Source organism: Neopelma chrysocephalum, unplaced genomic scaffold (genome assembly GCF_003984885.1).
Source record: "Neopelma chrysocephalum unplaced genomic scaffold, ASM398488v2 Primary Assembly neopelma1_242, whole genome shotgun sequence".
In the NCBI taxonomy this organism is placed as follows: Eukaryota; Metazoa; Chordata; class Aves; order Passeriformes; family Pipridae; genus Neopelma; species Neopelma chrysocephalum.
In genome coordinates this window covers 11,691-28,866 of record NW_020897904.1, presented here as the reverse complement: position 1 = coordinate 28,866, position 17,176 = coordinate 11,691, and the positions used below count along the sequence as shown (strand labels likewise).

Sequence of the window (17,176 nt, the reverse complement as noted above, 5' to 3'; positions counted from 1 at the left end):
GGGGGGGCCCGGTGTGGGCTGAGCCTTCCCCCCCCCGGGGGCCAGCGCTGGTGGGGAGGGGGGGGCAGGGGTGGGGGCCACAGATTTGTTACGATTTCTTTTGTAGAAAGCACTGATTTCCCTGTAATTGGTTTCAGAAACACACGAGTGCTTGGAGGCGCCGGTGTCTGTGTCTGTGGGGGGGGGACATGCCTGGTTTGGGGGTGGAAAGGGACGGTGCTGGCGGGTGCTGAGCACCCAAAAAACGCCCTTTTGGGCGCTGCTGGCTCCTGTCCCCATGGGCACCCAGGGAAGGGAGAGGACGAGGAGCCGACGCTGGTAACGCCGCTGCCGGTTTATTCCTGCAGCCTGGAGCTTCAGCTACAAAAAACTCCCAAAAAACCCAAAGCACGAGGTGCAGACAGTTCCCAGGACAGCCCAAAAACCAGCCCCGCCCTGGCAGCAGGGAGGAACCGGCCCCCAAACAGCCTCCAGCAGCTCCTCCGCTCCGTGGGGAAGGTGGGGAGGGGGACTGGGGGAACGGGGCGGGTATTTCGGGACAATCCCAGCCCCAGTCTCTGCGTGGGGACAGTCCTGGCTGAGCAGGGAGCTGGGAAAAGAACGGCCACAACAGTCCTGGCAGCCCTGCTGGTCCTGTCGTCCCCAGAGAGGTGACAGAGGGGGCACAGAGGGGCCTCAGGCGAAGATGGTCTCCTCCCGCCGCTTCTTGGTGAGGATGGTGCCCGGCTTGTGCTGGGCATCGGGGTGGTTGGCCAGCTCGGGGGGGCAGGAGGACACGGGGCTCTCCAGGATGGCCTGTTTGAGGTCGTAGAACACCGTGGAGTCCTCCTTGGTGAGGAAGGTGATGGCCACGCCGCTCTTCCCCGCTCGGCCCGTCCGCCCGATGCGGTGGATGTAATCTGGGAGAGGGGGCGGGGGGTTAGGAAGGGGTTTGGCGTGGGCAACACTGGGGCTGGGCATCCCTTGCAGCACCAGTACCAAGGCCAGGCACCTCCCACAGCCCCCCCAGGGCTGGGCACTCCCTGCACCCCCAGCACAGGCAGCACCGGGTCTGGAAACACCCCACAGCCCCCTGGGCTGGGAAACAACCCACAGCACCAGGGCTGGGTACCCCCCAGAGCCCCCTGGGTGCCTCCCAGCCCCCTCAGCCCCCCCATCCTCACCCTCGATGTTCTTGGCCATGTCGTAGTTGACCACCATGGAGACGTCGTGGATGTCGATGCCACGTCCGGCCACGTCCGTGGCCACCAGGATGTCCTTGGCCCCGGCCTTGAGGTTGGAGAGGGCGAACTCTCGCTGCTCCTGGCCCTTCCCGCCGTGCAGGGTGCAGGCGTTGTACTGTGGGACGAGGAGGGGGGGGTCAGTGGGGGCACATCGGGGGGTCCCCACACAGGGACAGGGGGCTCGGGGCTCAGGATGACCCCCCCTCCCCAGCCCAGACTCACCCCCATCTTCTCCAGGGACTTGGCCAGCACGTCGCAGCCCTTCTTCTGGTTGACGAAGATGATGATGGGCGGGTCGAAGCCCTGCTCCAGAATGGCCAACAGCTTCTTCCTGCAGAGGAGGAGGAGGAGGGATGGTTGGGCGAGGAGAGGCTGCGGTGCCCCGCAGAGTCCCCCCCTCACCCTCAACCCCCTCAGACCGCCCCAAAAAGCCCGTCCTGCCCACCTCTTCTCCGACTCGGACATGAGGAAGACCTTCTGCTCCACCCTCTCGTGGGGTTTGCCGGCAGAGCCGATGTAAACCACGGCCGGGCGCCGGAGGTAACTGCGGGCCAGGCGCTCCACCGCCGGCGGCATCGTGGCCGTGAACATCACAGTCTGGGAGGCAACAGGGCAGGGACGTCACCCACGGGGCAGGGACATCACCCACAGGGCAGGAATGTCCCCCCATAGGACAGGAACATCCCCCTATAGGACAGGAACACCCCCCCGTGGAACAGTAATATCCTACACACAACAAAATTGTCTCCCCCCCGGGTATGAACACGGTCTGTGGGGCAAAACCATCACCCCACAAAGCAAAAACATCCTCCCACAGTGCTGAAACATCTCCCCCGTGGAGCAAGAACATCCTTTGCGCTGTGGGAACGTCCCCAGCGGGGCAGGAACCCCTTCCCACCCCACGAATCCCCACATGATGCCCCCCCTCAGCCCCCTCGCCCGTGCCCACCTGTCTGTACTTGTGCTTGCCCGACTCGAAGTTGGCCAACATCTTCTCGGGGTCCTCGGCCTCGTCGGTGTCGGGTTTCTGGTTGGTGACGGGCATGTGCTCCAGGATCTTCTGCACGTCGGGCTCGAAGCCCATGTCGATCATGCGGTCGGCCTCGTCCAGCACCACGTAGGTGCAGCGGCTCAGCACCAGGTACCGGTTCTCCAGCACGTCGATGAGCCGGCCCGGCGTGGCAATCACGATCTGGGGGGCAAAGGGGGGGTTAGTGGGGGTGGCCCCGGGGCTGAGATGCCCCCCTGAAGCCCCCCAGTGCTGCCCCAGCCCACCTCGCAGCCCATGCGCAGGCGGAAGCCCTGGTCCTCGCGGGAGATGCCGCCGATCACGGCCACCGTGCGGATGCCCAGGGGTTTCCCGAATTTGATGGTTTCCTCCTCGATCTGCTGGGCCAGCTCGCGGGTGGGGGCCAGGATGATGGCGTAGGGCCCCTGGTCCGACTCCTCGATGCTGTGGCGTGAGAGGAGGGGGAGAGATGCGTCCCCCATCCCCTCCAGTGTCACCCTGCCACCCCACCCCATCCCCTTCACAGCATCACCGCATCATCCCACCTCATCCCCCGTCCCCTCCAGCCTTACCCCATCACTCCATCCCTTCGGCAGCGTCACCCCATCACCCTGTCCTACCCCCTCTGCAGTGTCACCACCACACTACCCTGTCTCCCCCTCCCGTGGGCAGCATCCCCCTGCCCTGTGCCCTCACCGGTCGATTTTGGGCAGGGTGGTGATCCACACGAGCAGTGGGATCAGGAATGCCGCCGTCTTGCCGCTGCCGGTCTCGGCCACGCCGATGATGTCCCGGTTCTGCAGCCCGATGGGGATGGCCTGGCGCTGGATCGGGGTCGGCTCCTGCCAGGGGAAAGCAGGTTGGGAGCAGAACTCTCCCTCCTCCCCCTCCCCACGTCCCTGACGACCCCTTTTCCCTGCTCCCAGTCCCCCCTCTCCCTATGCCCACCTTGTATCCGCACTTGTCGATGACCTCCAGGATGTGGGGGGGGCAGGGAGGAGTCCTTCCAGGAGCGGATGGGGTTGGGGATCTTGCCCCCCTTGGTGGTGATGCTGTAATCCTCCCGGAAGATGCGCCAGTCCCTGTCCGTCATCTCGTCCAGCTTCTTCTGGGACCAGTGTCGGTCGTCCCAGCGCTGCTTGGCCTCTTTCTTCCTCAGCTTCCTCAGCCGGGCCCTGGTCGGGGGCAGGAGGGGATGGGGAGGTGGGAAGGGGGACAAGGAACCGGGATGGGGCTCACCCTGTGCCTCTGGAATCCTCCCACTCCCTCCCACAGGACCTGCTGCATCCCAGCACCGCCCCCAGCTCCCCTCCCTGGCCAAGCAGAGCCAGCCAGGACCCCCCCTCCCCACCCCTCAGCACCCTCCCAGCTCCAAAATCCTCACTCCTCCTGCTCCTTCTCCTCCAGCGTCCTCCTCTTCTCCATCAGGTCCCCGTAGAACCGCGACTGCTCCCGCTTCTGCTGCTTCAGGTCGATGCCCGCGATGAAGCCGCGGCCCAGCAGCTGCACCTGGTGCCTCTCCTTGTACCTGGAGCGGGGTGGGAGCATCAGGGGCTGCCCTGCACCCTCCCTCAGGAGCACCCCCAGCCCCAGGGACGTCCCCCCCCAGGCACTCACAGGGGGTTGTAGTCGATGGAGGTGTCCTCGGACGCGTCCCACTCGAACACGAACTTGCGGTCGTTGAGGTGCCGCGTGCGCCGGCGCTTCTTCACCCCGCCGAGGTACCGCTCCTGCGGGACCCCCAGGGTCAGCGGGACCCCCCCTGGACACCCCCCCCATGGCCCCCAGCCCGGCCCCCAGCCCCCACCTTGATGGCGTGGAGCTCTTTGCTCTTGTCCTTCTCCTCCCGGATCTTCTGCCTGCCCTCCTCGTCCTCGGTGCCGTTGGTCTCCCGCTCCATGCGCTCGCGGCGCTCCCGGCGCTCGCGCTCCTGGGGGTCTTCTGGGGAGCAGGGGAAGGGGCTCAGAGCCAGCACAGCGCCCCGAGGGCTGGGGGAAAAGGTGAGAGGTCCAGGGGGTGACCCCTTACCCAGCATCTTCCTCCCCATCTCCTGGAACTGCTTCCTCTTCTTCCTCTCCTCCTCCAGCAGCCGCTGCCGCTCCTCCACCTCCTGCTGCCGCCGCCGCAGGGCCTCGGCCTCCCGCTCCGCCTTGGACAGGAACTTGGGCTGGGAGGGGGACAGGAAGGGTCACACCGGGCCTGGCTGCAATGCCCACGCTGCTGGGGGTCCCTCCAGACCTCTCCACTCCCCCCCCGGGTCCCCCAGCCCTCCCTTGTCCCTCCCAGGGGTCCCCCAGCCCTCCTCGCTCCTTCTTGGAGTCCTCCAGGCCTCCCCACTCCCTCACAGGGGTCCCACCCAGGCCTTCCCCATTTGCTTCTGGGATTTGTCTGTTCCCCCCAGAGCCCCCCCAGGTTTCCCCACTCCTTCCTCGGGTCCCTCTGTGCACTCCTGGGAGGTCCCCAGGCCTCTCCTCTCCCTTCCAGAGTCCTTCTGCACCCCCTTTGTCCTTCAGCCCTCTCTCCTGGGGACCCCTCTGTGTACCCTAATCTTCCCCATTCCCTCCAAGGGTTCTTCTGCTCCCTCCTGGGGGTTCCCCAGTCCTCCCTCTCTCCCTTCTGGGTCTCCACAGCCCCCCAGTGCCCCCCCGGGTCCCTCCTTTCACCCCCTGGGCCCCCTCAGCTCCCTCCTGGGTTCCCCTTCCCCGGTGTCCCCTGAAACATCCCCAGCCCTGGCACAAGGAAGAGGCTCCTGTTTTCGTTCCCACCTTGGCTTCTGCCTCCTCTTCCGCCTTTTTCTTCGCCAGCAGCTCCTCCAAGGACAGGGGCTGTGCCTGGAAAAGGGGCTGGATGTCAGCACCACCCCCAGGGACCTGGATCCCCTTGGAGCCAGTCCCAGTCGAGCCCCATCCTCACCTTCTCCTTCTTCAGGGCATTCTCCTCCTCCTCCTCTGCCTTCCGTGCATCCCGGTCCTTCCGGGACTTGGAGTCCTTCCCCCTGCCCGGGGACAAACTTCCCGAGAAAAACAGCACAGAAATCAGACACCAGACACATCCCCAGGGAATCCCCATCTCTGGGGGGCTTAGGAGAGAGCAGGGACCCCCCCAAAAACCCACCTGGATCTTTTCCTGTCCTTGTCCCGCCGGTGCCCATCCTTGTCCCGATCCCGCTCCTTCTTGCCCCGGTCACGGTCCCGCTCCTTGTGCCGCCGATCCCTGAGGGACGGGGAGGGGTCACAGCGCGGTCCCGCCCGTATCCCAGCCCCCTCCGGCAAAGCTCTTCCCCAAAACCCCGCGTAGCCGCGGCCCCCCCCTCACCTCTCCGTGGACTTGGAGCGGGACCGGGAGCGGGAGCGGCTCCGTCGCCGGTCCCGCGATCGGTGTCGCTTTCTGTCCTTGGCCGGGGAGCCCTTGCGGTCCCGGTCGCGCTCCCGGTCCCGTTCCCGGTCTGGGGAGCGGGAGCGTTTCCTCTCCTCCTTCACCGGGGACGCGTCCCGGTCCTTCTTGTCCGCCAGTTCTCCGGCCATCTGCGGGGAGGGGTCAGCGGGGGGGACCGGGGAGGGCTGGGAGACCCCCCACGGAGGGTACGAGGAGGGCTGGGGGTCACGGGGCGGGAACAGAAGGACCCCGGGGAGGCCGGAGGAGACCCTGGGGGACCCCCAAGAAGGACCGTGGAGGTCTTGAAGGACCCAGAGGGAGCATAGAGGGACCTCCAGGAGGGACCCGGGGGGGCAGAGAAGAACCCCCAGGAAAGACCGAGCAGGGCAGGGGGACCCAGAGGGGACGCGGAGGGCAAGAGGACCCGGGGGGGGGTTGGCAGAGGAGCCCCCAAAGGGCTCGGGGGGGACGCGGCGCATCGGGCGCTCCAGGCCCCGCCCGCGGTGCCCGGTACCGGGGCTCAGCCCGGCGCGGCGGTAGCGGGGTCCTGCAGCCCCCGGGGGCCGTGGAGGTCCCTCCCGGTGGTCCTCAGCCCCCTCTCGGTGGTGCCCGGTCCCCGCTCACCCCGCCAGTCCCGGGCTCAGCGTCGCCGCTTCGCCACCGCCGCCGCCGCCATGTCCGCCGGGGCCGCGGGGCACGCCGGGACGGCGCGGGACTACAACTCCCGACAGCTCCGCGCGGGGGAAACTACAGCTCCCGGCAGCCCCCGCGCCGTCAAAGCACCGCCGCGCCCCGCGCTCCCTCCGCCGCCCCCGCCCTCGGGAATGAGTCCCCCGGGTCAGTGTCCCCGCGGCCCGGCAGCCCCCAAAGTGCCCATGGTCGGTGTACAAGCGCTCCCCTGAATCCCGCTGGGAGCTCTTGCGTGCCCCCATGAGCCCCCCCCCCCCGGCTTGGTGTCACTGAGCCCCCCCCCAAAGGGTCAGTGTCTGTGTGTACCCCAAAATTCTACAGGGACTCCCTCCCTCTCTGGTCGCTGTCCTGTCCCTGCGTACCCCAAATCCCCAGAGACGCCCCCAGGACAGTGATCCCGCATCCCTGTGACCCCCAAGCCCCCAGGGACCCCCGGATCAGCGTCCCTGCAGGAGCCCCACACCCCCACTGAACCCCCATTTCCAAGCTGAAATTTCCAGGCAGACTCCGGGGGGACCATTTTGGGGCATCCAGTGGCCCCCCACTCCTCCCACATCAGTGTCCCCCTCCCCAGTGACCCCCAAAAACGCCTCCCCAAAACCCACAACCCCCCCAAAAAAACGCCACGCCAGGCAGGGCTGCACATAGGTGGGTGTTATATTTCTGATAATAAATAAGCTTTTTAAGAACACTGACATGGAACAGAGACACCCCCCCCACCCCAGACAGTCCATAAAACACCCCCCCAGCACCCCCCAACCCGCCGGGGTCCCCCCCAGGGCCAAGCAGTGGATGAGGGGTGGGGAAAACAGGATGAGTCCATGGATGAGCCCCATGATGTGCACCCCAAATCCCACGGGGACATCCCAGGACTTGTGTCCCCGTGTCCCCCAAACCCCACAGGGACGTCCCCGGGTTAGTGTTTCCAGGGTTCTGTGCACCCCAAACCCCACAGGGTGCTGAGCAGCCCCCCAGACCCCCCCCTCCCCACAGGGGCAGCCCCTGGCAGGGCAATGGTGTGATGGGGGGAGCAGCAGCACCCCCTCCTCCTCCTCCTCAGGGGGTGGTGGGTCCAGGGCCCTTGTCCAGCCCCCCCCCATCCCACCCTGGGGACTCGGGAGGGGGCTGGAAGGGGGGGGGAAGGGTCGTTCCTGTCCCCCCCTTCACATGACGGAGCAGCTTTTTGCCTTTTCCTTCTTGAAGGTGTTGGAGATGAGCTCGGAGCGGCTGGGCAGGTGCAGGAGTCTCTTGGAGAGGCTGCGGGGGGGGCTCTGGGGGGGCTGCTGGGGGGCTCTGCTGAGGCAGAGGCCGGACACGGTCCGGAAGATGCTGTGGACGCTCTTCTCCGAGGTGAAGGCCGAGCACTCCAGGTACCCCTCGGCTCCCAACTGCCTGGCCATGGCACAGCCCTGGGAGCAGCCCCAGGTCAGACCACCGGCACCACCCCAGCCCAGCCCACCCCCTCTGGCCCCCCCATGGGGCTCCCCCCGACCTGCTCGTAGGAGATGGGGGCCTGTTTCTGGTGCGAGAGCTCCAGGAGGGTGCTCAGGTCTGTCCTCAGGTCCGTCTTGCAGCCGATGAGCAGCACCCGCGTGTTGGGGCAATAATCCAGGATTTCTGTCTTCCACTGCGGGGTGGGAGCTGCTGTCAGGGAGAGGGGACCCCAAAACCCTCTCTCTCCCCCCTCCCAGGTCAGTGCACCCCAAACACCACAGGGACCCCCCTGGGTTGATGTCCCCACAGCCCTGTGTACCCCAAACCCCGCAGGAACCTCCTGGGACAATCCTGAGCCCCACAAACGCTGCAGGGATCCCCCCTCCCCAGACGGTGTCCCCACGTCCCTGCGCACCCCAAATCCCCCAGGAGCCTCCTGGGTCAGTGTCCCCACATCCCTGAGCCCCCCCAAACCTCCAGGGACCCATCCCTGAGCCCCCCCAAGCCCCCCAGGGACCCCGTCCCACCTTCTTGGCGGCACTGTCGAGGGTCTCGGGGCGGCTGATGTCGAAGCAGAGCAGGACGGCGTCCGAGTCACTGTAGCAGAGGGGCCTCACGTTGTCATAGTAGGGGGAGCCTGGGGGGTACGGAGGGGGTGTCACCTCTCAACCCTCCCCAGAAGGGACACAGGGACCCAGGCAGGGGGTGCTGGCAAAGGGACGTGGCCCCGTTCCTGCCTGGGGTGGGGGGGTCACAGCTCTAGACCCCCCCAAAAAGGGGCAGAGTCCCCCCAAAAGGGACAGAGGGGGGGGGCACACAGTTCTAGAGCCCCCCCAAAACAGACACAGCCCCCCCCTCCTGCCCAGGGTGGAGGGCACAGATTTAGAGCCCCCCCCCAAAAAACACACACAGTCCTCCAAAAGGGACGGGGGGGGGACACACAGCTCTAGAGCCCCCCAAAATAGACGCAGCCCCCCTCCTGCCCGGGGTGGGGGGCACAGCTCCGGAGCCCCCCCAAAGCGCCACCCCCGTCCCCGCAGCCCATCGAACGCATCGCGTCTCAACGAGGCACCGGGAAATGGATCCCGCGGTGTTTATGTAACAGCCCCCCCCCCACTCCGCATTTTGGGGAGCCTCGCCAGCACCGAGGGGTGTCTAGGGGGGGGAGGTAGCCCGGAGAGGGGTCGGGGGGGGGGCTGCCACCCCCGCGGGGTCCCCGGGGACACGGAGCCACCGGCACCGCACCGGGGACCGCGGGGGATGCGGGGCGGGGGGGGCGTCCACGGGGTGTAGGGGGTGCCCCCGGGCCCCCCCCTTTGCCCCCCAAAAGGCCTCGGAGGGGGGTTTCGCAGCCCAGACGCTCCGTGCACGGAATAGCAAAGAGGCTGCGCCAGCGCATCGCCATGGCAACCGGGGACCGGCGGGGACCCCCCCGCCAAGGGGGGACACTGCAGCACCGGGCAGGGCTGCCCCGACCCCCCCCGACCCCTCCCGGACTCCCCGCCTTTCGGGGTGCCCCGGGAGGGGCAGCACCGGAATCGCCCCCCACACCCCCCCCCCCCCATTCACGGGCAGGGCGCGGGGGGCACCCTGAGCTCCCTCTGGGGGGGCTCAGAGGGGCGGGGGACCCCCCCCAAAGGAAGGGGCTGAGCCCTGTGTGACCCCCTCCCGTCCGTGTCTGTGCCCCCACCGCGGGGTCGGTCCCTGTTGCCCCCCGGACTCAGGGATGCGACCGCAGACCTGAAGCCCCCCCCAGGGGTCCCCACTGCGGCCAACAAGCCCCCCCTTGCTGGGACCTCAAAACACCGCAGGGATCGCGCTGGGGCCACTAGGCCCCCCCTTCAGGGACTCCAAAACACCTCCGGGACCCCAAAAAACATCCCCAGGATGCCACTGCGGCCACCAACCCCCCCACGCTGCAGGGACCCCAAAACACCCCCGGGACCCCAATACACCCCACTGTAGGGACGCCCCCACTGCAGCCCCCTCCAAACCGCAGTCCTACAACCCCCCGAGCCCCCAGACCACCAAATACCTCCATCACCCCCACCGGGACCGGGGCTGCACTCCCGGTACCGGAGCCCCCCGTACATGCACCGCGTGTCCCCCCCCGGTACCGGAGGTGTCCCAGAGGCTCAGCTCCACCCGCTGCTCCTCGCTGGCCAGACACGCCGTGTAGTTCTCAAACACGGTGGGCACGTACGTCTGCAACGGCACCGGCACCGTCAGCGCCCGCTCCGGTCCAGCCGCCCGGTGCGCGGTGCCAGCTCCCGGTGGCTGCCCCGGCTCACCTCGGGGTAGCAGTCCTTGGCCAGCACCTGCAGCATGGCCGTTTTGCCGCACTGCACGTCGCCCACCAGCACCAGCTTGCAGCGGGCCGGGGCGGCCGGTGCCGGCCTCCGCTCCCGCATGGCGGCGGCACCGGGCGCGCGAAACCCCCCGCACGCTCCCGCCCGCCCACCGCCCTGCGCCCCGCCGCCGCAGGGACCTTATATACGCCGCCGCCGCCGGGCCCCGCCCACGGCGGCGCCCGCCCGCCAATCACCGCGGGGGCACCCGGAGCGCCGGCCAATGGCGGAGAGGTGGGACCCGCGGGACCCGCTCCGGGTCGCCAGGGGGCGCCCGCGCGGGCGAGGGCGGAAGTTGGGGCGCTGGGAGCGGAAGTGGCCGTTGCTGGGAGACCGGTGGGACGCGGGAGCGGGGCCGGTACCGGGGGGGGGGGACCCCAAAAAAGGGGGGGATGGAGGGTTCTGGAGGGGCAGATGGGGGTGAGCAGAGGGCGATGGGGCCGGGGGGGCCTTGGAGGGGGAAGGAGGGGGTGAGCAGGGGGAAACGGGCCTGGGTGGGCCCTGGAGGGGCCACCACTGGGCCCCCCCCGAGCGTCTCCCCACCCCTACCGACGGATCCCAGGTCCAGCCATGGCGGGGGCCCGTCCCGGCGCCCCCGGGGCGGCCGAGGCCGAACTGCTGCTGCTGCAGAGCCAAGCGCTGGCCGAGGAGGAGGCGGCCAAGGCCAGGCGGGAGCTGCTCGCCCGCTTCCTGCAGGTCCGGGACCCCAGTGCAGCGACGCCCCCACTGCAACCCCCCCAAACCTCCAGGACCCCTCCAGGGCTCCCCCAGCCCCCTTTTCCCCTGCTCAACCCCATCTCCAGACCCCCCCCAGCTCATCCCTGTCTCCCTCCCCAGCCCCCCATCGCCCCTTGCCCACTCCCATCTCTCCCTCCAGGACCCTCCAGGCCCGTTTTTCCCCCACCCATCTCCATCTCTCCCTCCAGAGATCCCCAGGCTCATTCCGATCTCCCCACCACACCTTTCCCAGCCCCCCATCTCCCCCTCAGAGCTCCCCCTAAGCCCATTTCCCCCCAACTCACCCCCATCTCCAGACCTGCCGAGCCCCCCAAACCACCTTCCCCCAGCCAATACCCCCATCCCCCTGGGTGGGCAGCCCCCGAGTGTGGCCCTGCTGTGCCTCCTGTGCAGGACAAGCTGTCCCGGGAGCAGCAGCTCAGCACGGGGGGGGCTGCACAAGCTGAGGACGCTCTGGCGCTCGGCGCTGGGACACGCCAAGGACCAGGAGCTGCGCGGGGACATCGAGACCCTCAGCCAGACCTTCTCGCAGGTCCTGGACTGCAAGGACGCCGTCATCGAGGTGGGTGAGGGGCCGGCGGCGTGGGTGGGGCCGCAGGGGATGCTTGTGACCCCCCCTAAACACCACAGGCGCTGCGGAGGGAGCTGGAGGAGGCGGAGGAGCAGCAGAACCGAGCCCTGCGCAGCCACCTGAGCCTCACGGACCAGCTGCTGCAGCTCCAGCGCTGCCGCCTGGGCTACCTGGAGGAGGGGTTTGCTGCCCAGGTGGGCGCCCTGAAGGCAGAGTTTGAGGCTGAGAGGTGCGGGATTTCTGGGGGGTGAAGGGGGACGGGGCAGCAGTGGCGCCCGGGGGGGTGTCCCGGGGTGGGGCTGAGCCTCTGCCAGGGAGGGAACCCCTGTGCCCCCCGTGTGACCCCGCAGGAGGATCATCCTGAAGCAGCAGGAGTGGGAAAGCTGGTGTCTAGAGGACATGGCGGAGGCCACGGAGCAGGACCACGCCAGGACCGACCACGAGGCCACGCTGGGCTTCCAGAGCGCCCGGGACGACATCAAAAGCAAGGCAGGGCCAGGAGGGAGCGGCCAGGGGGCTTTAGGGCTGGAGAGGGAGGTCTGGGGGCGGCAGGTCACCCCTCTGTGTGTCCCCAGAGCTGGCAGGAGCAGCAGTACAGCCGCCTGCAGCTGGTGGGGAGGCTGGAGGGGCTGTGGAAGCAGATCCAGAAGGCCCGGCAGAGCTACAACGAGGCCACGGAGCACAAGATGGCCGAGTTCAAGGAGCTGCTGAGGAAGTGCGAGAAGGGCTCCCGGGAGATCGAGGAGCAGGCGCAGAAGCTGCAGAAGCTGCAGGTTTTGGCAGGGAGCTGGGTGGCTGTGGGAGCAGGGACGCCCCTGCCCACTGCTCGCTTCCCGTGGAACCACGGAACTGTTGAGGTTGGAAAAGCCTCCAAGGCCATTGAGTCCAGCCGTTAACCAGGAAGTGACAATGGGCTGGGCTAAGCAGGGGCCCCCCAAAGAGCTTGTGCTGCAGCACCTGAGCTGTGGCTCATAAAATCATGGAATCGTTAAGGCTGGAAAAGCCTCTGAGACCATCGAGTCCAAATCATCAATCCAACACTACCCAGGCCACCACTAAGCTACATCCAGCCGTTATTTGAACACCCCCAGGGGACAGCACATCCACCACCGCCCTGACCACCCCATTCCAGCGCCCCACCAGCCTTCCCACGAAGGAATTTTCCCCCGGCACCCAACCCCCTGTTCCGCCAGGACACGGTGGTGGCCACCAGGGCCCAGATCGCGGCTCACGCCCGGGAGAGCGAGGAGCAGATCCAGCGGGCCCGGGAGGGGAAGGAAGAGGCCCTGAGGCAGCTCCAGGAGCTCCGCAAGGAGGTGACCCGGGCGGTGGCCGCGGCTCGCGCCGACCTGGCCACGCTCAGCTGCCAGAGCGGGGCCGCCCTCAAGGCGCTGCTGAAGGTGGTGGAGAAGGTGAGCCTGGCAGTGCCAGCCAAGGGGGGACATCCCAGTGTCCCGGTGTCCTCTCCCACCTGCCCTTCTCCGTGTTATCCTCCCCCAGGCCCAGCGCATCCTGCGCCTGGCCGAGATGTGCCGCCGGCTGGAGACGGAGGAGGAGAAGGTGCTGCCCTTCTACCCCTCCTCGCTGGCCGAGGGGGAGCTGCAGGACGCCCGCAGAGTCCTCCAGGAGACCCCCGTGGAGCCCCTGGCGCAGGTGAGGGGGCACCGCCCAGGGGGTCCTGGATGTGCCCACGGGGAACTGAGGCCCTGAGGACCCCCCAGCTCTCGTCCCTGGCTCCCCCCAGGCCGCGCAGGACTACGTGGGGCTGGAGAGGTTCTGGCAGCGGTTCAACAAGGCGAAGCTGGAGGAGAAGGTGCTGGAGCGGACACGGGCGGCCCTGGCGAACAGGAACCGGCACCTGCGGGAGCTGCTCCAGCAGTACCTGGCGGGGGTCGCGGTCAACCGGAAGGTGCTCAAAGACCTCGACCCCCTCCTCGCCACCAAGCAAGAGCCACGTCCCCAGAAATGAGCCCCGAGCTGGGGCGGGGTCGTGCTCGGGGACATCAGGACACAGCACACCCCGAGAGCTTCCAGGGAGGGGTCACCCCCCCAGACCCCATCCTTGGCTCTGCCAGCTCCAGCTGAGACCCTCACGGGCAAAGCAGGGCCCTGCCTGGTGCTTGGGGACACCCGGGACTATCACTGCCTGGAGATGCCATAAAAGAGCAAAACTGCCCAAAAATGTGCTCCAGGGTCTTTTCTCTGGGATTCACTGAGTGGGGGGGGGCTCTGTCGCCTTCCACTCAGGTCTGACATGACCGACTAATGCCCTGGAGCAGGCAGGGAGCTGGGGGGGGTGCACAGCCCCTTGGTACTGCTCTGTGCCCCCCAGCACTCCCAGATCCATGCAGAGAGCTCAGGGGATGCACAGCCCCTTCCCACTGCTCCATCCCCACCGCTGTCCCGGTCAGAGCAGCCACAGATGCCGAGGGGAAAGTTTTATTTCTTTTTGGCTTTGTTCCTCTTCTCCTCCTTCAGCTTTTTCTTGGAGAGCTTGGGGCTGCTGGCCTTGCGGTACAGGTGGAACCCGATGAGCCCCAGCAGGGCCGGCACCAGCCCCAGGCACAGCAGCGGCACCACCTCGTTCACCATCTTCTGCCAGTAACTGGCCCGGGACAGCCCCACCAGCTCCACCTCGAACCGCAGCACCGCGTCACCTGCCAGGGGGGCACGGCCTGAGCACGGGTGGGGGGGGACACAGCGGCTTGGGGGGGACCCCACGGGGACTGCACTCACCTGGGATGGTGGGGGGGGAGCCCCGCTTGCCGTAGGCCAGGTGAGGGGGGATGATGGCTCTGCGCTTCTCCCTGCCACGGGGACACCGTCGGTGCCACGTGGTGGGGACACGGTGGGGGGATGCTGCCCACCCCCGTGCCCCCCATGCCCACTTACCCCACACACATGTCCAGCAGACTCTGCTCCAGGCCTGCAGGAGAGCGGGGAGAGGGGTGAGCAGGGCCGGCCGGGGGCACCCTGGGTACCCCCCACCCTCAGCCCCCTCAGCCCCCTCCCCACTCACCAGGGATCACTTGGCGCTTGCCCAGCTCCACCTGGAGCGGGTCCCGGCTCAGGGAGGAGTCGATGATCCGACCATCCTCCAGGGTGCCCTGGGGGACACACGGACACGGTCACAGCCGTGGTCACCCCTGGGGATGCAGCCCCGGGGCTTTCTCCATGCGGGTCCCAGTATCATCCCACTCCTGCTCTGGTGCTGATCCCAGTGCCCGCCCTGTGCCATCCCTGTCCCCCACTGTGCCACCCCCGTGCCATCCTGGGGACATCCCCACCGCTTGCAGTGCTAAGGCCATTCTCAGGGCAATCCTCGGGCTGATCCCAGTGCCAACCATGCCCATATTGGGGTTCTCCCACACCAGCCCCAGAGCCCACCCCAGTGCCATCCCCGGGCCGCCAACCCCAGTGCTACCCCTGTGCCAGTCCAGGTGCCCCCCAGAGCCCATCCTGAGGCTGTCCCCATCCCAGTTCCAGTGCCACCCTGGCGTCGCTCCCATGCCCACCCTAGTGCCGTCCCCATGCCCACCCCGGTGCCACCCCTACACTCACTCCCGTACCACCACGGTGCCACCCCAGTGTCCACCCCGGTACCACCCCCGGTACCGCCCCCGGTGCCGGCCGAGCCCCCCCCCCCCGTGCCGGTGCCCCCCGCCCCGCCCGCGGGAGCGCAGTGCTGACGTGTTCCTCCCGCCGCCCGCCCGCACCGTGTAGTGGATGTGCACCGTGTCCCCCGGCGCCGACAGCTCCGTGCAGCCCTCGGGGGGGGCCACCTGCAACGGGGGGGGTCACCGGGAGCCGGGACGGGGCCCCCTCGCCTCGGGGTCCGCGCACCCCCCGTGCCCACGTGTCCCCCGAGCGCTCCGCGAACGGGACTCTCCCCCCGGGTCCCCCGTCCTCCCGGCGCGCCGCGTTCCTCCCCGCAGCCCGGTCCTCCCCGTGCCCCCCCCGTGGCAGTCCGGTCCTCCCGGTGCCCCCCGAGCTCGCACTCATCCCGCAGCCCGGTCCTCCCGGTACGCTGTGCGCCCCACGCCCCCCGTGCCCAGGCCGGGCTCTCCGGTGCCCCCCCGAGCAACAGCGTCCCACCGGTGCCTCCGTCCCCCCTCCGGTGCCTCCATCCTCCGCCAGCGTCCCGCCGGTGCCCCGCCGGTGCCAGCTCCCCGCCCGAAGGGGCCGCGGGGGTCCCCGGTGCCCCCGGTGCCTCCCGGTTCTCCCGCCCCTTCCCCGTGCTCACGATGGTCTCCAGCCGCAGCTCCCGGGCGCCGGTTTCGGTTTCGCTCTCGGCGGCGCGGGCGAGCGGCGGCGGCGGCGGCAGCAGCAGCGCCAGGAGCAGCAGCGCGGCGGGGGACGGCATGGCCGGGGCTGGCGGCGGAGGAACCGGGACCGGCACCGGGACCGCCCTCCCCGCCCCGGGCCCCGCCCCCGAGACCGCCCCCCCCCCCGCCCCGGGACCGGCCCCGGGACGGGCACCCGCGGCTGCCCCCGAGCCCCGGCGGGGTCGGGGGACAGGGGGATTCCCCGGGACCGACCGCTCTGTCGGTGCCCGGTGCCACTCGTGCGCTCCGGTGCCACCCGGTGCCACGCGGTGCCACCCGGTGCCAGCCGGTGCCTCCAGGTGCCACCCAGCCCGGCCGGCACGGGGGTCCGCCTCTGCCCGGGCACTGTCCCGGGAGGGAAGGTCCGGGTGGGGTTTCGGGTGGGGGTCCGGGCGGGGTTGGGGGCCGGGGGGGGCTCGTTCCCCGGGTACAGCTCCCGGTGTCCCGTCGCCGCCGGTGCCAGCAGGCGGCAGCACCGCCCGGGGAAACCGGCGCCCACCGGGGCCCGGGACCCCTCCCCGGCCCCCGGCGGGTGCAGAGCATCCCTTCTCCCGGCACCCCAGCTTCCCTTCCAGCCCCCGGCCGTGCCGGACCAGGGAAGCCGAGCCCGAACGGGGGACCCGGGGGACTCGATTGGGGGCCCGGTGGGACCGAACCTGCCCCAAACATCGCCGTCCCTCTGCCTGGAGGTCCCCAGCCCGCAGAGTACCCCCGGTTTGAGGGGGTCGCACCGGCACACGGATTCCTCGCCCCGTGCCAGCGGCGATGGCCCCGTTGCCGGCAGTGGTGGCACTGGTGGCCCCGGTACAGCTCCCGGACGGTGGCCCCGTTGACGCCGGTGGTGGCCCCGGTGCAGCTCCCGGACGACGGCATCGGCACGCCGGCCCCACCGGCGCACCCACATACCAGCCCCGGTTGCCGAGAGGTGGGGAAGCCGCGCTGGCGGCGGGGCCCGGGGCGCTAATGGGATTAGGGGCGCCGGGTCAGCCCCCGCCGCACAAAGCCCGTCGGTCCGGCCGGTGGGAACGCGCCGGTGCCGGCTCCGCTGCCCACCCCCCCCCACCGGGGAACCCCGGTCACCCCCCATTGCAGCCCCCCGGTGTCATCTCTGCGGCTCCCACCCACCGGGGAGCCCCCGGACACCCCCGGTCTGACCCCCCGGTGTCATCAGCACAGCCAACAGAAGCCCCCCCGAGGGGACACAGGGATGGGGATGGCAGCGCTGGCTCCAAATGCGACTCAGCCCCCCCTTGAGTTACGGGGGGGTGTGTGTGACACAGGGCTGGGGGGTGACACGGGGGGGGACCGAGCCCCCACTCGCGCCCATCCCAGCGCTGGCACCGTCCCCACGCCCCAGCTGGGATTAGCACTAATGGGATTTGCCATTTCATCCAATATTCCCCTAAAGATGAGCCTGGGAAGGAGGGGGGGGGGCCCCCCTCGCCCCCTGCCAGCCCCCCCCC

The 17,176-nt window shown here is 69.1% G+C and overlaps 4 protein-coding genes across 4 annotated transcripts; 1 reads left to right on the top strand and 3 right to left on the bottom strand.

Moving 5' to 3' along the window:
* Positions 1–319: 319 nt before the first annotated feature.
* Positions 320–6,302, bottom strand: DDX23 (DEAD-box helicase 23). Its single transcript, XM_027703567.1, is given in 18 exon segments — positions 320–899; positions 1,164–1,338; positions 1,446–1,554; positions 1,669–1,820; positions 2,173–2,415; positions 2,499–2,676; positions 2,929–3,074; positions 3,181–3,222; positions 3,224–3,407; positions 3,617–3,760; positions 3,850–3,962; positions 4,040–4,173; positions 4,261–4,399; positions 4,998–5,063; positions 5,146–5,242; positions 5,347–5,445; positions 5,548–5,756; positions 6,232–6,302. Coding segments are annotated over 17 exon segments (2,454 nt in total). The 5' UTR covers positions 6,232–6,302; the 3' UTR covers positions 320–675.
* A 634-nt stretch (positions 6,303–6,936) lies between these two features.
* RND1 (Rho family GTPase 1) lies at positions 6,937–10,185 on the bottom strand. The gene is made up of 5 exons (XM_027703568.1): positions 10,023–10,185; positions 9,849–9,936; positions 8,259–8,368; positions 7,790–7,924; positions 6,937–7,706 (listed from the first exon to the last, which is right to left on the bottom strand). Exons 1-5 carry the CDS (start codon positions 10,140–10,142, stop codon positions 7,461–7,463), a joined length of 699 nt encoding a protein of 232 aa, XP_027559369.1. The 5' UTR covers positions 10,143–10,185; the 3' UTR covers positions 6,937–7,460.
* Positions 10,186–10,511: 326 nt separating this feature from the next.
* Positions 10,512–13,560, top strand: CCDC65 (coiled-coil domain containing 65). Its single transcript, XM_027703566.1, is given in 9 exon segments — positions 10,512–10,775; positions 11,211–11,234; positions 11,236–11,379; positions 11,448–11,617; positions 11,739–11,877; positions 11,964–12,161; positions 12,582–12,800; positions 12,889–13,041; positions 13,133–13,560. Coding segments are annotated over 9 exon segments (1,398 nt in total). The 5' UTR covers positions 10,512–10,649; the 3' UTR covers positions 13,358–13,560.
* Positions 13,561–13,811: 251 nt separating this feature from the next.
* FKBP11 (FKBP prolyl isomerase 11) lies at positions 13,812–15,767 on the bottom strand. The gene is made up of 6 exons (XM_027703565.1): positions 15,632–15,767; positions 15,105–15,170; positions 14,408–14,495; positions 14,281–14,314; positions 14,125–14,195; positions 13,812–14,045 (listed from the first exon to the last, which is right to left on the bottom strand). The coding sequence occupies exons 1-6, from the start codon at positions 15,749–15,751 to the stop codon at positions 13,828–13,830; spliced, it is 597 nt and encodes a 198-aa protein (XP_027559366.1). The 5' UTR covers positions 15,752–15,767; the 3' UTR covers positions 13,812–13,827.
* Positions 15,768–17,176: the final 1,409 nt, after the last annotated feature.